This window comes from Schistocerca nitens, chromosome 1 (genome assembly GCF_023898315.1).
Source record: "Schistocerca nitens isolate TAMUIC-IGC-003100 chromosome 1, iqSchNite1.1, whole genome shotgun sequence".
Lineage (NCBI taxonomy): Eukaryota > Metazoa > Arthropoda > Insecta > Orthoptera > Acrididae > Schistocerca > Schistocerca nitens.
The window spans coordinates 1,162,169,462-1,162,185,964 of NC_064614.1; the positions used below are offsets into that span (position 1 = coordinate 1,162,169,462).

General features: G+C 38.9%; 1 protein-coding gene across 1 annotated transcript in view; it reads left to right on the top strand.

The window, feature by feature from the left end:
- The window catches only part of LOC126238820 (uncharacterized), a 114,506-nt gene that overhangs the window by 11,544 nt on the left and 86,459 nt on the right, over positions 1-16,503 (top strand). The window contains exon 2 of the mRNA XM_049947814.1: positions 2,490-2,651. Within this exon, the coding sequence (XP_049803771.1) occupies positions 2,490-2,651 (162 nt within the window). The remainder of the gene's footprint in view (positions 1-2,489; positions 2,652-16,503) is intronic.

Here is a 16,503-nt window from a genome sequence, read left to right on the forward strand (position 1 = left end):
CATTGCCTTCTGCATCCTCATGTCGTTGATCATTGCTGATTCTTCCGCCATTAGGGACAATTTCCCACCCCTAGGACAAGAGAGTGCCCTGAACCTCTATCCGCTCCTCCGCCCTCTTTGACAAGGCCGTTGGCAGAATGAGGCTGACTTCTTATGCCGGAAGTCTTCGGCCGACAATGCTGATTATTTATCAAAATTATGCAGTGGCGGGGATCTAACCCGGGACCGAAGACGTTTTTGATTATGAATCAAAGACGCTACCCCTAGACCACGGGTATCCTTTTTTTTGTTTTGCTATCCGTACAAAATCCATCGGCATCATGAACTGTTGCCTGGCGATTTGGTGAAGCGGAGGGCATTTGCGGTGTGAGCGTTTCAAAAGATGGCGGAAGATAACGATTGGTTGAGTAACGTGTTGTGGACCGACGAAGCTCATTTCACGCTCCGAGGGTCTGTTAACGCCCACAACTGCAGAATTTGGGCTACCGAAAATCCTAGAACTGTCGTGGAAACTCCATGGCACGACGAGAAAGTCACGGTATGGGTTGGATTTACCACATCTACCATTATCGGGCCTTTTTTCTTCGAGAAAATGAGTGATTCTGGTTTTGTAACTGCTACCATGACGGGTGAGAGGTACGCCGATATGTTACAGAGTCGCATCATCTCAAGCCTGGCTGATAAACACCTGCTGGAACGCACGATGTTTATGCAGGATGACGCGCCACCCCATATTGCTAGACGCGTGAAAGATCTCTTGCGCACGTCGCTTGGTGGTGATCGTGTGCTCAGCCGCCACTTTCGTCATGCTTGGCCTGCCAGGTCCCCAGACCTCAGTCCGTGCGATTATTGGCTTTGGGGTTACCTGAAGTCGCAAGTGTATCGTGATCGACCAACATCTCTAGGGATGCTGAAAGACAACATCCGACGCCAATGCCTCGCCATAACTCTGGACATGCTTTACAGTTCTGTTCACAACATTATTTGTCGACTACAGCTATTTTTGAGGAATGATGGTGGGCATATTGAGCATTTTCTGTAAAGAACGTCATCTTTGCTTTGTCTTACTTTGTTATGCTAATTATTGCTATTCTGATCAGATGAAGCACCATCTGTTGGACATTTTTTGAACTTTTGTATTGTTTTGGTTCTAATAAAAGCCCATGTCATTCCATGCATATATGTCAATTTGTACCTCTCTATCTACATTATTCTGTGATTTATTCAGTTTTCAAATTTGTACTGACTTTTTGATCACCCGGTACATCCAGCAAAGGCAACTGGCCGTACTTTCCCAGTGCCAGGATCAGCTTAATACTCGTATTTGACTGGAATGAATTCACATGTTCCAGAAACTAATAGAGCGGATCGATACTAACTATTATCGGTAACTCTGTACATGAAACCAAATTTATATAGTTTTACCGTCATGATCATTATCGTGAGAGAACTTCTTGACATATCAAAACTGTGTGATGCATTTGGAATCTTTTCCCAAAACATATGCTTTCGGGACCCATAATTTTCCCTCATGGCTTCACTTCTCCTAGTAGGCCTACTTCTCACTTAGTTTACAAACTACACACGGACATCGTGTGGCACTCCTGAAGGAAACGGTATCGTGGGGAACGGGGTGCGCCGGCCGCGGTGGTCTCGCGGTTCTAGGCGCGCAGTCCGGAACCGTGCAACTGCTACGGTCGCAGGTTCGAATCCTGCCTCGGGCATGGATGTGTGTGATGTCCTTAGGTTAGTTAGGTTTAAGTAGTTCTAAGTTCTAGGGGACTTATGACCACAGCAGTTGAGTCCCATAGTGCTCAGAGCCATTTTTTTTTGAACGGGGTGTCTCACAGCTCTGCGGTTGTTTGAACAATGAATGTTTCTCTGTGGACCTAGTAAGTGCTGCTTTGAAACATCCTGAGAGATGAAAATTATGTGCCGGACCAGGAACTCAAACTCAGTACCCAGAATTTCATGGGCAATACCTCATACCTTATAATGATAGATTCATTCTGGGCTCTCGGAATTTTAATAACAACAATTTATGCCGAGCACAATTTGAATACGTCGTTCGGTACCGTAGTTCGTTGAATATTTGACTGATGAAATGACTGCTGAGATTACAAGGATTAGCATTGGTCTGTTATGAACATTACTGACCTTATCCGTACATTCAGCTATGCATATTTCTTTTGCTCATGAATCGAAGCAGTCTTTCTGCAGTTATGGAGTGCAGGCATGCACGAACTGATAAACTCTTAAATAATCCTATGGTTATTCAAGTTGGGATGTATGTTCTAAAAATAACCGATTTTTACGCTATGTAAGAATTTCATTTATGAATTTTAATTGCTGAATTTTCGTATAGCCAGTTTGAGGAAACTTTTCAATTTTCCTAGTCAGTCTCAGGAGCACTGCTATTGTTTTGAGATGTTTCCTTGGTGCTCCAGTGAAGCGCTCTTGTAATGTGTGTGTTTCTTTCTGCTTGGCAGGGTCCGTATACTGTGGAAATGTTAGAGCTTAGCGCCTGCGACGATGGGGAATACTCAGGTATATTGGTCAACATTTCACAGACCGTGGACGAAGAAACCAATGGACCCACATACACAGGAGCCATCACTTTGCACTATGACATTACTGCGGACGACTTCGAGGTGAGGGTTCAGCGGCAGCTCGCCTCGTTCATGCGTTCTCCGCGTTGTATTCGTCAGCTCTGGAACAAACCAGGTATGTGAGAGGTGACGCCCGCGTTGCTTGCCAGCGATGCCTGGCTTGTGAGACGATCCGGGCTTCTACATACTGGGGAACCTAGCTCTGGAGTACACGTCTTTTTTGGTACAAAGGGTGAGTCAGCTAATCAGTTCACCTGGAATATTTTCCGAACCGTGTAATGTACGGTAATACTGTTTACACCTGTATTAACTGCGAGACAGTATACAATATACGACACATTTCTTTTTCATAGCTACATTAATTAAAAAGGCATGGGCATTACCTCCTCTTTTTAAAATGGACCTGTGGTATTTTCTGCTGACAGCATTGCAGATCTAAAAGAGACAGCTCATTGGCGTTTCACGTTTCATAAACCGTAGACTTATTTCAGTACCAATTTTTCAAACATAGGAATTGCCTCTTTTGCTCCTGAGATGGGTTACTGTCATATGCGGAATATATCGATTGTACACCGGATTACGGAAATGCTTCTTGTCGTATAGTGAGAAATCAACCTATTTCAGTATAGCATCCAGGAGCACAGATGAAATGTAGCTTTCATTCTGTCCATATCGTGTATGTGTGTCGAGTACTGGCTATATCGAAAAAATACATTTCTTTCACAATACAAGAAAAACCAGATACCTAAATTCTTCACAGAGATTGTAGAAGCCACTTGAAGAGAGCAACTGACCTGTACTGAGAAAGGTTTATTGGAGATTAAGTGATTGGGTTACCCTCTTTGAAACTTTGAACGTTGCACGGGTGAAAGACAGGAAGCGGAAGGATATATACAACTTGTACAGAAATCAGATGGCAGTTGTAAGAGTCGAGGGGGGTGAAAGGGAAGGAGAAGTGAGTGAGATAGTGTTGTAGCCTATCCTCACTGTTATTCAATCTCTACATTGAGCAAACAGTAAAAGAAACCAAAGAAAAATGTAGAGAAATAATTAAAGTGCAGGGAGAACAAACAAAAACTTTGAGATTTGCCAATGACGTTGTTGGTTGGTTGGTTCTAGGGAAGGAGACCAGACAGCGTGGTCATCGGTCTCATCGGATTAGGGAAGGATGGGGAAGGAAGTCGGCCGTGCCCTTGCAGAGGAACCATCCCGGCATTTGCCTGGAGTGATTTAGGGAAATCACGGAAAACCTAAATCAGGATGGCCGGACGCGGGATTGAACCGTCGTCCTCCCGAATGCGAGTCCAGTGTCTTACCAATGACGTTGTAATTATGTGACAGACAGCAAAGGACTTTTAAGAGCAGTTGAACGGAATGGACAGTGTATTGAAAGGAGGAGCCGGCCGTTGTGGTCAAGCGGTTCCAGGCACTTCAGTCCGGAACCGCGCGACTGCTACGGTCGCAGGTTCGTATCCTACCTTGGGCATGCATGTGTGTGATGTCTTTAGGTTAGTTAGGTTTAAATAGTTCTAAGTTCTAGGGGACTGATGAGCTTAGATGTTAAGTCCCATAGTGCTCAGAGCCATTTGAACCATTTGAAAGGAGGATATATGATGAATATCAACAAAAGGAAGAAAAAGATAATGGAATGTAGATAAATTAAATCAAATAACAGTGGAGGAATTAGATTAGGAAATAAGACACTGAAAATAGTAGTTAAGTTTTGCTATTTGGGGTGACGAACTAAGTAGGTATGACATAAAATGTAAACTGGTGATGACAAGAAAAACGTTTCTGCAGATGAGAAATTTGTTAACGTCTATATCAATTTAAGAGTTATAAAGTCTTTTTATGTAGGTGTTTGTCTGGAATGTTGCCTTGTGTGAATGTGAAACATGAACAATTAGCAGTTCAGATAAGAAAAGAGTAGGATCTTTTGGAATGTGGTGCTACAGAAGGAAGCTGAATACTGGATGGGTACATCTTGTAACCAATGAGGAGGCCACAGTGCCAGAGTGTAAACTCCTGCCCTGCTAACTGAGCACCTTTATGGCTCCACTAGTGGGATTTAAAAGGCAACTGGCTGCAAGCTGTGAAAGCTGATGGCCATAACACACCTCATCACTTTAGAACTCTCGGTCCACTGATCATACAGCTGCTGCCATCTGTGAATGACTTAAGCATTTCATATTACATTTTACAATTATGTTTTAAATTTATATATAATTTTCGTTCCAACGCCTCTGAAACAAGTCCAGTCCAGTTCACAATGAGCAGTCCGCAGCTCGTGGTCGTGCGGTAACCTTCTCGCTTCCCGCGCCCGGGTTCCCGGCTTCGATTCCCGGCGGGGTCAGGGATTTTCTCCGCCTCGTGATGACTGGGTGTTGTGTGATGTCCTTTGGTTAGTTAGGTTTAAGTAGTTCTAAGTTCTAGGGGACTGATGACCATAGATGTTAAGTCCCATAGTGCTCAGAGCCATTTTCACAATGAGCAGTGGCTGATACAGGTAATACTATGTACACCATTGTAAGTAGGCTGTTTAGGTTTTTTTATTGGTAACGCCACCTCTGTATGAAAATCACTGGCTGTGCTGTGTGCAGCCTGTGGCTGCTTTGCATTGTTGTAATACTCGCCATTGTAGTGTTAGGCAGCTGGCTGTGAACAGCGCGTAGCGTTGAGCAGTTGGAGGTGAGCCGCCAGCAGTGGTGGATGTGGGGAGAGAGATGGCGGAGTTTTGTAATTTGTCATGAACTGCTATATACATGATGATATCAAGGTAAATACATTCTTTGTTCTCTATTAATATCTTTCATTTGCTAACTATCCATATCAGTAGTTAGTGCCTTCCATAGTTTTAATCTTGTATTTAGCTGGCAGTAGTGGCGCTCGCTGTATTGCAGTAGCTTGAGCAGCGAAGATTTTTGTGAGGTAAGTGATTTGTGAAAGGTATAGTTTAATGTTAGTCAGGGCCATTCTTTTGTAGGGAATTTTGAAAGCCAGATTGCGTTGCGCTATAAATATTGTGTGTCAGGTTAAGCACAGTCTTGTAAATTTGTTTAAAAGGGGACGTTTCACCATGGATAGCCACAGCGTGCCAAACTGCACGTGGCCTAGAAGTGCGTGCTTCTTGTGAGCCAAAACTCGGCGTGCCTCGGCTTTGTTCGGTCCTTCTCGGAAGTACCCACTACTAAACGACATTTCTTTTACCATCAAGATGTGGCACTTTTCGATCAGCATAACTCTCTTCAGTTCGGCAAATTCATGGAGTCAGCACCGTTTACTCAATGCTGTTTGTTCGTTGCATGAGGGACATTCACAGGTCGTGGGATCGCTTGTACTAAAAGAGACAGTCAAACGATCTATTGTCATAAGCATTAAAAACTGAATGGAAATTACAGACGAGAGGGATGAGAATTCTTAGTATCTATTATGTAGTTCCATAATCGGCGGTTACTGCAAAATTTTCTGCGAAACATTACAACAACACGTAGAAAGTATCGAAAGAGTTAGTTGACAATGAAAGAACAAGGAATTACAAGGATCGACAGACAGGTTTCATGTTTGTGCACATCAAGAAGCACTCTGTGATAAATTTGTAGGCAGGTGGTATGAATAGTAAATTTTTTTAAATCGCACTCGTTATTGCACTGTTGGTTGCAAGAGTTTTCGACGGAACTGAACACAGTATGGACACTTTATACCGTACTAAAAAGTACGTTGCTCAAGTCACAGGGCATGGCTGGAACATTTTTCGATTTGAAACCGTTTTTATGGAATATATGAAGGAAAAATGAGTGTTACGAACGAAAACTATAACATCCGGGAAGGATTGCTGACCTTGCATTTTAAGTGGACGTGACTGCACAATGTCCACAGTAAGACACTGCAACGTGAAAAATAACCTGTACTTGTTTTCATGGGGATGTATTTAAAAAGAAAATCGCATTGCAGTGCATTGTGGAGGGAAAGAATCCTGACAAAAACGACATCGTACAGCTCTCTAAGTTAAGCGACATTATAAAATGTGTGAGGTTTGAAAAATTCTTTGTGGCCTTAAAAGAATTGGAAGGAAAGTTTTCTAAACGTTTTGAGGAATTTGCCATCCCACATCTGATTTCGAGCCATTTCAGTTGAAATGGAACCTGGTCATATCCAGAAGTAACTAATTGATACGCAATGTAATTCCTGTTTTAAAGGCAATTCCTTTAATGTGAAAACTATACAGGATGTGTACAAATTTTTCCTCAGGTAGGGTGTCCGCATTCCCATATTGAACGTGCAAATGTGTTACAACTACAGTACTTTGACCAACATATGTGTGAAAGATCTCTTTCCAATTATCAAACTAAATAACTCACGATTACGTAGAAACCACAGTGTGAAACTCAGAGAAATTATCTGCATTTCTCGATATGCTAAAAGTCTTCCGCCAAAGATAATTAAATAACATTGAAAATCTTTTTTGTTTGTGACGTACGATGCTGAGAAATGTGAGATATAAAATGAAGTCGTTTGCTGTATGATTTAATCGCCATTTAAATGCAGTGTGTTCGCGGTTTCCCCCTCCTCACGCTAAGAGTGGTGGTGTGGCAAATGTACAGCCCAGCTGAGCGCTAGTAGTTACAAAGCGTAGGCTCTAGCTCAGATGTAGCTCACTAGTTTACTCGTAACTCCTGAACTAGCTCACTAGAACTTACCTAGAACCTACACTTTCCAGCTACCATAATCCAATTTTCAGGTCTAACTCACATCATTTCATAAAAAACTCTATTATGTATTATATTACTGAAAAAATTATTAAATATGAATATTTTTGAATGAAGTTCACCAATTTTTAAATAATTAGTTTTTTTCATACAACAGGTGAATGTAAGAAAGCAAGTTTAATATGTTTTTATAAAAGATGAATGTTTAAAAAATGAATTATGGTCAGTGTAAGAAGTCTATTCTGTACCTAAGATTTCCCTAATTTCTTCCTTCTCGAGCACCCATAAGATTTTTATCAACTGGCGATTGTAAATTTTTTTGAGAGAATGCTAAATTAGAGTTCTACCACAGTCACTTTGATTTTATGGTAATATTTTTTAAATTATTTACTAATCAAACAATACCCATCTTTTAGATATTTATCTTTATTAAATTAGTTAATATTATTTTCCTCTAGAATGTCACCATACTATTTAGCTGTTTGGGATTGTCTAGTTAAAGATTATAAAATTTAATACGAAAAAAAAATTTAAATAATTTGCCCAGAGTGAACTCCAGGTCACGAAATTCATTATTTCTGTTTTTAAGTTCCTTCATTCCTTTATATTTCATTTTCAACTGTTTATTTTCAATTAACTGAAAATACCAATCAGAAATTAATTTAGAATATGTATGTGGCAAAATAATCTTAAACTCATTATTAAGCTCCATAGAAGTTTTTCCTCCATGATCTCTAACTCCATTAGTTGTTTTCATCTCTTTCAAGAAACTTACTTGGTTGAGCTTCATGACTAGAGTCTCCATTTATAAAGAAAAAGTTTTATTACATTCTTTTATAAGCTCTAATATCGATATGCTATGTGTCTATTTTCCAACACATATCTTTTACCATAATGAAGGCACAACACTGTCTTGTTTATTCAACTGTGTATATTTCCTGTTTTTCCTTTCAATCCTATTAATTTTCCTTTGTTGTTCTCTATCGTAAAACAAACCATTGTTGTAATCTTCTAACCTTATTCTATTTTTAACAGCACGTTTCCAAACAACTTTAGATTTTTTCTGTTTTGTCACTGACTATATAAGGATACATTTTTGCTCTCAAACCACAAAATTCTTCCATTATTTTTCCAATGCATTCATCTTTCATTTCTCCTTCAACTTTATTCCTAACTATTGGAATACCATAAATATTATTTTCATGTTAATCACTGGTAATAAATTTATCACTCATCGATTTCATATCTTCATAAAAATCTTGAGTTTGTATATTATAGATATCACTGTCCATATCTCTACAACACAACTCAATGCTTTCTACATACTTTAGATTCATTATTCTATAGGGAAAAATCATACATCAGTTCTTTTGATAAATCAAATAAACTCATCCTAACATTGATGGTTTTTGTATTAATTCATATGGCTAGCAGAAAGATTTTCAATAAATATAGTACTTGCTTTGATGATTGGCTTTGCTATTATTAATCACATTTTTCTCCATCTGACACCAATTTCATATTCACTCTATTACTTATATTTTCCATTGTCTTGATAAAGACTGAATTATTCACATGCTTATAGAAATATTTTTCAAAATCATTTTTGGCTTTAGTTCATATTTCTCAATTTAAATCTATATAGTTGTTCAACCCATCCAATTGTTAAAATTTTAAAACTGTATGTATTTTTTTAATTTCATTCCTAGAGGCAGATGCTGTTTAAGATTTCTATAATAAACTACATATACACTCCTGGAAATTGAAATAAGAACACCGTGAATTCATTGTCCCAGGAAGGGGAAACTTTATTGACACATTCCTGGGGTCAGATACATCACATGATCACACTGACAGAACCACAGGCACATAGATACAGGCAACAGAGCATGCACAATGTCGGCACTAGTACAGTGTATATCCACCTTTCGCAGCAATGCAGGCTGCTATTCTCCCATGGAGACGATCGTAGAGATGCTGGATGTAGTCCTGTGGAACGGCTTGCCATGCCTTTTCCACCTGGCGCCTCAGTTGGACCAGCGTTCGTGCTGGACGTGCAGACCGCGTGAGACGACGCTTCATCCAGTCCCAAACATGCTCAATGGGGGACAGATCCGGAGATCTTGCTGGCCAGGGTAGTTGACTTACACCTTCTAGAGCACGTTGGGTGGCACGGGATACATGCGGACGTGCATTGTCCTGTTGGAACAGCAAGTTCCCTTGCCGGTCTAGGAATGGTAGAACGATGGGTTCGATGACGGTTTGGATGTACCGTGCACTATTCAGTGTCCCCTCGACGATCACCAGTGGTGTACGGCCAGTGTAGGAGATCGCTCCCCACACCATGATGCCGGGTGTTGGCCCTGTGTGCCTCGGTCGTATGCAGTCCTGATTGTGGCGCTCACCTGCACGGCGCCAAACACGCATACGACCATCATTGGCACCAAGGCAGAAGCGACTCTCATCGCTGAAGACGACACGTCTCCATTCGTCTCTCCATTCACGCCTGTCGCGACACCACTGGAGGCGGGCTGCACGATGTTGGGGCGTGAGCGGAAGACGGCCTAACGGTGTGCGGGACCGTAGCCCAGCTTCATGGAGACGGTTACGAATGGTCCTCACCGATACCCCAGGAGCAACAGTGTCCCTAATTTGCTGGGAAGTGGCGGTGCGGTCCCCTACGGCACTGCGTAGGATCCTACGGTCTTGGCGTGCATCCGTGCGTCGCTGCGGTCCGGTCCCAGGTCGACGGGCACGTGCACCTTCCGCCGACCACTGGCGACAACATCGATGTACTGTGGAGACCTCACGCTCCACGTGTTGAGCAATTCGGCGGTACGTCCACCCGGCCTCCCGCATGCCCACTATACGCCCTCGCTCAAAGTCCGTCAACTGCACATATGGTTCACGTCCACGCTGTCGCGGCATGCTACCAGTGTTAAAGACTGCGATGGAGCTCCGTATGTCACGGCAAACTGGCTGACACTGACGGCGGCGGTGCACAAATGCTGCGCAGCTAGCGCCATTCGACGGCCAACACCGCGGTTCCTGGTGTGTCCGCTGTGCCGTGCGTGTGATCATTGCTTGTACAGCCCTCTCGCAGTGTCCGGAGCAAGTATGGTGGGTCTGACACACCGGTGTCAATATGTTCTTTTTTCCATTTCCAGGAGTGTATTTTTATCACTGAGAGAAGTCAACAACTTGCTTTCTTTAGTTCCAGTGAGAGCTGGAACAGTTGTAGGACTGTATCCCAGCACAATTTTGTTTTTAGGAGGCAATGGTAAATCTTTATGTACCTGATCTAATTTTTTTTGGATATACTAAGTCTACTTTATAAATATATCCAAATTTTGGAGTATCAGATATTTCACTCACTTTTGTATGGTCAAAATTATTTGCTTCTTCCCATTCAAATCCATTGTATAGTAAATATTGCCTTATTGCATAGTAATGTAAATTATTTCCATCTAAATGTGTAGATAATATGTTATCTTTTTACTATGAAAATCTTTCGTGTATTTATTGTTTGTTTTGATGTATTTTCTACACTGCTGTGATAATCTACCTCTTATTCCTTTTTGAACCATTAAAATCATATTATAATAATGTAATAAATCAATTGGCTCTCTAGTCAATTTCAACATTGCATCCCAAGATAATCCTAGGTTAGTAAAATAACAAGATGGATCCAAATCATATACTTTTAACAAGTTCTTGAAAAATTTTCAAGTACATCAGATATTAAGAATACATCAGTCTTAAGATATGGATTGGAAATGAAGTCGCATACTTCTTGACAGAGCATAGGGCAACAATGCGGGAGACCAACACTGCTGTACTAGGCAAGCTCCTAACACCTAGTCACCTCAGAGCAGGTGAAAATTTGTGATCCCGCCAGGAATCGAAACCAGGACCCCGTGATCAGAAAGCAAGAATGCTACCATGAGACCAAAAGCTGGAGATAATTTTAATGATTGAGTCGAGATTTTTTAATATTAGATTTTTCTCAAACTAGTATTACATGTTTTTAATTTTGATCAGTTATTTCAAAGTCATTCAGTTTACTGTAAATAATCTACCATTGCTGGTAAGTGTGCCCATTCAACTTTTTCCAAGAATCCATGTACTCCTATGGATATACACTTTTTCTGATAACTAATTCGAATAACTCTTCAGGAGAAATGTTTTAATGGTTAACATTTCAGCTCTCTTCATATTTGATGAAAGTCTGTCAAGAGAAGAAGCCATAAATTTAAATGTGTCAATAAATGTCATTTTCAAATTTTCTCTCATGTTAGCAAAATTAATTTATCTGTATTTGTTGTTCGATATTCAATCTATTCCTTTTTGATCATAACTAAGTTCTTTCACAAGCAGATTCAAATCACATCCTGTTTAATTGTGTGTATTAATTGGTACAAATCTTAGATATTTTAAATGTAAATTACATTTATTACATAATGGATTATACATTTTCCAGTCATATGATCATGATGATGAACCTTTTTATTTTTTGGTATATAATGTCAGTGGCACAATGTACATCTTTTCAATGTTGCATTTCTTGATTGTTCTTCAGGACTTAATGATTTCATTTCTTTAACTTCATAATAATTCTTACAATTTCTGCAATATTTCATGTATTTCTTATTACAATTTGGCCTTCTTTAAGCAACAGGATCTTTACAATCTCTATTTATATATTTAATATAATAAAATAATCCGCTTGATCCCATTTTTGACATTTCATTGTATATTAATTTTCAGGATTCGGTTAACACTTGTCCATTTTCAATAGTTAACATTCACAATCAGTATAAATAATAAATTAAACTTTCTGTATATATCAATAATTTTTGTAACTTTTATGGGAATCTTTCTCTGGCTTTTCTACTTTTAATGGTTTGTTAACTAATAAGCTTGATATGTGGTTATTTAATTCTTCTTTACTAGTGAAACGGAAGAAATAGAAATCACAAATAAATTTTACTTCTTCATGTTTATTAATTTGACCTGAAACAAGATGAGATAAATTTTTTATACAACGATAGTGTGAATAAACTTCTTCCTTGAAGTAAAGGAGATTTAAATGTTTCTCTTTCTTAACTTTCATAATTTTTAATGGGAACACTTGATATTTTTCATCAAACGAATAGACATCAATAAATACATTCATTTTGTTTCAAATTTTTGGAATATTATCAATCAATATTTTCAATTTTGCAGTCGAGATCAATACCAACATTTTTATATTTTGTTACTCTTTCTGAATTTTTATCTAGAGGATATAAGCAGATTCTTTAGACCACAGAAATCACATTTGATCTTTTTTCATTAATTATTGTGATGGATCTGTGTGATCTTACATTAATATGTGGTTTAGTGATTTAATTATCAAATTGTGTTAGAATACTTCCATATTCAGGTTTGTTACATATATTTATCAGATTGTGTTAGAATATTTGCATATTCATGTTTTGTTAGGTATTATTTTTCTATGTATTGTTTAGTAAGAGCATCAGATCTTTTATATCTACTATTCTTCTGCCTCTAAACTCAACATACCATTTAGTTGCTTTAAAAATGTTATGTAATTCTTTATGAAATTGTTTAATTAGAGGTTCTGTTTTTGGATCAATTTTTACTTCTAATGGATTTCTTATGTTTTCTGCATTTATCTGACTATTAATTGTGTGACCTTTAGGCTGTGTTTTATTTCCAAATATGCCCATTTATTAAATTCAAAATATCATTAAACTTATAATTCATGCATAACAGTTTCAAAACAAATAAACACAAACGACCACAAATTACTTCATTGAAGTCTCCTATTCTCTCAGTATTGTAGTAGAGGTCGTTTTCCCAAATAATTGTTTAGTTGCTATGGGATATTACCAGTAAATGAATCAAAAATAAATTTTATACCTTTATTCTTATAATAATAAATCCAGTGGGTATCAAAGTGATCAGATGTACCTACATTAACTATGCTAAATCCTAAATTTTTTGGTTCATTGTGTAGTTCATCAATCATACAAACGCCATGAAAATGTTTAATTTTCAATTGTTTAGCAAATTTTTCTATGTCATAATTTGATAATGGTTTATTATACTTTTTAATAATTTTTTGGAATTTGGTACTCCTTTTCCTTTTTTCCCCATTTTTTCATTATGCCTTTTCCATTCTCCCAATACTGTATCAGCTTTTTCTTGTTTATTACTGCAATTTCGATAGTTGTAAAACCACCAGCAAGTGAAGTAATGGTTTCTGGATATGGAACTCCAGCTGATAGTAATGGAAAAAATCCATCTTCATGTTTGTTAGTCCTTTACCTTTTTCCTTTTTTGTTAGATATTTGATAATCTTTTTCACAACAGGAATTCATAATGTATAAAGTAAATTTCTACTAGTCTTTGAATGCATTAGCTGTTGCTTTGTCTTTTTTTTTTTGCAGCAGTAGAAATGGTTCAATTCTAGGTAACTGTCCATTATTTTATTTTATTTTATTTTAATTGATTTTGGTTTAGTTTTGTCACTTGCAAGCAAAGTATAATCAACTGAAAAGTTATTCATTTATGCACATTAAAAATTATAAGGATTAATAAATTTTGAATCCCTATCTATCATCATCCACACATAATCCCTTAACTAATTTTCGTTTACCATACATTATTCCTGTAACTGCAATTGCAGATTTTTTTCTCCTCATGAAGCATCACTTACATGTATTCTTTCTTCACATATATTTGTAGCTCTTTATCTGCTTTGTGTCTTTTTTCTATGACCTTATTATCTCTGTAGGCAATATCTCGTTTTTTACAAGCTTCATGTAATGGAATAATTTCTGAATCCCCATGTGTAAGTCTTTCTTAAAGTTTAATGAAACATCAGCAGCATTTATATCCTTGTAGATTCATCTCTGGCATTGGTAAATTATCTAAAGCCCAATCCACTAAACTTCTTCGAAGTTTTTCACTTTATTCATTCCATGTCAATCTGGGAGAAAGTGTTAGGCTACCACTGATTGTTGGGCTGCGGTAGTTGGATATTCAGTTACTGTCGCAGACAGATTGAGGTAACACTAAACATAGGTTAAACATTCTAGAATTCACTCAGTCCAGAGTTATACAACAGTCCGTTGCTATAACAGACCACCTAACTGACCCCAGAAATACCAAACCAGGTTCGTAGGCAGCAGCAGCATATCTCTTGAAAAACCGGAAAAAGAGAAGTCAGACAAAAAAAAAAAAAACAAGAAGGGATTATCTGAATAGGACGTCAATCGATGTCACATACATATACAAATAACCAAATGATTCCAATTTTAGAAAAATTTGTTGATTTATACAACACAAAGAGCTTCACAAATGAAGCAAGTCAATGATGCATTGGTCCGCCTGTGGCCCTTCTGCAGGCAGTTATTTAGCTTCCCATTCACTGATACGTTTGTTGGATGTCCTGCTGAGGGATATCGCTTTAAATTGTCCAAATGACGCGGTAGATCGTCAAAATCCCAAGGTGGTTTCAGGGCCATGCTCATAATGTTGTAAACGTTCTTTGTTGGGGAAAGATCTAGCAACCTTGACGGCTAAAATAGGGTTTACCAAGCATGAATAGTAGCAATAGAAGCTCTCGCCATGAGGGGGCGGGGATTATCTTACTGAAATATAAGCCCTGTGTAGCTTGCCAGATCGGCAACAAAACAGGGCGTAAATTATCGTAGACGTACCGTTTTACTATAAGCATGTCGCGAATGACAACCAAACGGGTCTTACTATGAAAGGAGTGGCACCTCAGACCATCATGCCATATTGTCGGACCATATCATAGGCGACAATCAGGTTGGCATCCTAACCCTGTCCAGGGAGTCTCCAGACAAGTCGTCGCTAGTTAACGGGTTCTGCACAGCTCATGTGATCCGTTCTTCAAGTTCACCTACTGTGCCATAAAAGGTTTCACAGAGGAAATCCATTACTGAAGACAATTTTGCTCCAGTCACTGAGATACCAGGCCGAAGAGGTCCCTGGAGAAACTCCACACAGTAGAGGGATACCAGCCTTACTGTCGCGCTCCATATGACCCGACAACCAGGAGTGATGGTCTAGGATGTCATTTGTTTTCATAGCAGGACCTCTTCGGTTGTCATGCGTGGTACTATTACAGCGCAGCAGTACGTCGACGACTTTTTACGTCCTGTTTTGTCGCTCTTCATGGCAAGTTATCCAGCGCCTACATATTAACAAGATAACGCCCACTTGCACAAAGTGAGGGTATCTACTTCTTGTCTTAGTGCGTGCCAGACCCTACCTTGCCCAGCAAGATAGTCGGATCTCTCCTCAAATGAGAACGTCTGGAGCATTACGTTCAAGGCCCTCCAACCGCGTCACGATTTTGACAATTTAATGCGTTAGTAGAACAGAATTTGGCACTATATCCCTCAGGAGGACATGTGAAATAGAAATCATATGTTTTTCTATACATGTGCATCACATCTACCGGTTTCCCTCCCTTTCGAATAATTCCTTCATGCTACCTAGTGAGTCCATTCAAACTTCTTACAAGTATCCATTTCAGTCTATAAAGAACCACTGTGTGCTTAAGAACCTCCTGTCTCTCAAAGCTGTGGGATTCGGTTGGGGGTGTAAGAGAAGCGTAATTAACAACTTATGAATAGCCAGATTATATTCATCCAGTATTTGAGAAGGAGGGGGGGGGGAGAGACAGTGACTTTAAACAAACATTGTACATACTTTTAAAACTTTTCGAGACGTTTTCTCGCTCATTCGTCCACCAAAAACTGATGAAAGGAAAGAAGTTTATCGTGTACTACTTTTTTGTTATTTATGCAGTAAAACTACTTCACCTGGCATGAGCTTTTAATTTATTGTTTCTTGATCAACAACTCTATTGGCAACGGATTTTGCAGACAGTATTAACATGTACCACTAAATATAACTGCAAAATATGTACAACACATAGTTCAGGAGATATGAAGTCATAAACACTGTGAAGAGTAAAAAATTGCCGCATCATGCTGACAAATTGATTTGTTACTGCTTTAGTATTGACTCGATTCGCAACACGTTCCACATACAGCGTCTACAAGTACCACAGGACGTATCTGGAAAATGATGTCGTTGTTCGACACACTGTTCTGAAGATGTCACGCCATAAACATTGAGTTGCA